At 58.2% G+C, this 1,057-nt stretch overlaps 1 protein-coding gene across 1 annotated transcript in view; it reads right to left on the bottom strand.

The window, feature by feature from the left end:
- RAB11FIP5 (RAB11 family interacting protein 5) overlaps window positions 1-1,057 on the bottom strand; it is a 35,790-nt gene that overhangs the window by 14,872 nt on the left and 19,861 nt on the right. Inside the window, exon 2 of the mRNA XM_007453373.1 lies at window positions 2-399. Coding sequence (XP_007453435.1) covers window positions 2-399 — 398 coding nt within the window. The remainder of the gene's footprint in view (window position 1; window positions 400-1,057) is intronic.

Below are 1,057 nucleotides of genomic sequence, written 5' to 3'. Positions count from 1 at the left end.
CGGGTGAGGAGCTCGGCCCCGGGGCCCTGGTAGGCCAGGCTCCCACTGGCTGAGGACAGGGTGCTGTCCGAACCTAGCGAGGTGTTGGACTGGGTCAGGGAAGACTTCCGCAGCTTGTTGCGGAGGAAGAAGCCTTTGGCTTTGCCCATCTTGCTCAGGCTGCCCAGCTCGGGGTCCTCCAGAGCGCTGCTCGGGAGGATGGCAGAGGCGGATTCCAGATCAAACTTCTTCTTGCCCTTCATCTTGTCCTTGATCTTACTGAAGGGGGACCGAGGCTTGTCCTTCACGGACAGGTCAAACATGCTGGCGCTGAGGTTGTTGCGCGTGAACTGGATGGTGACCTGGATCTCTCCACGCTCCTTCTCCTTCTTGCCTGCCTTCGAGTGCAGCTTGTACCACCTGTGAGAAGGGAGTGCCGGGGCTCTGGTCACAGGTACCTCTCAGAGCCCCTCTCTGCTTCGGGAGCCATGACAGCCTCCCCACACAGGCTTCTGCTCTGACACATGAGCCCTGCCGCCTTCCAGGCCACAGGAACAGCTAAGAAACTACCCACAACTTTTCCGTGATGAAGGAAACCACATCCCACGTAGGGGAAGCTCTTCGGCACTACCAGGCAGGGCAGCCAAGTGACCCTCCTGCCCCGGCACCTTCCCTGGAGCTCAGAGACCTCCCCTGTCCCAGCCCCCTACATCTGAAACTCTGAGGCCCAGAGCAGCAAGGCCAGGTCTGAGAGGAACCCTTTCAACTCCAGGCCCCAGGTACAGACACACCTACCCACATTTTCCCATTTACATCATCTCCTTTGGCTAGTCCCAGCCTAAGCTCTGCTCTGAGCCACCAGTGAGTCCAGGAAAGAACAGCTCACCCAGAGGCCCAGGGCCAGGAACACTAGTGCATGTACACACACACACACACACACACACACACACACACACACACATATACCTCACCCGCTCATTTATTCACCCCAAGCCCCTCCAGGAACACCTCTGCAAGCTGGAGGAACAGACAAGAAGGCATAAACGGGCCTTAAGCAAGAGACCCAGGGAAGGGAAAG

This window comes from Lipotes vexillifer, unplaced genomic scaffold, assembly GCF_000442215.2.
Source record: "Lipotes vexillifer unplaced genomic scaffold, Lipotes_vexillifer_v1.1 scaffold253, whole genome shotgun sequence".
Classification (NCBI taxonomy): Eukaryota; Metazoa; Chordata; class Mammalia; order Artiodactyla; family Lipotidae; genus Lipotes; species Lipotes vexillifer.
This window is presented reverse-complemented; position numbering and strand designations above follow the sequence as displayed.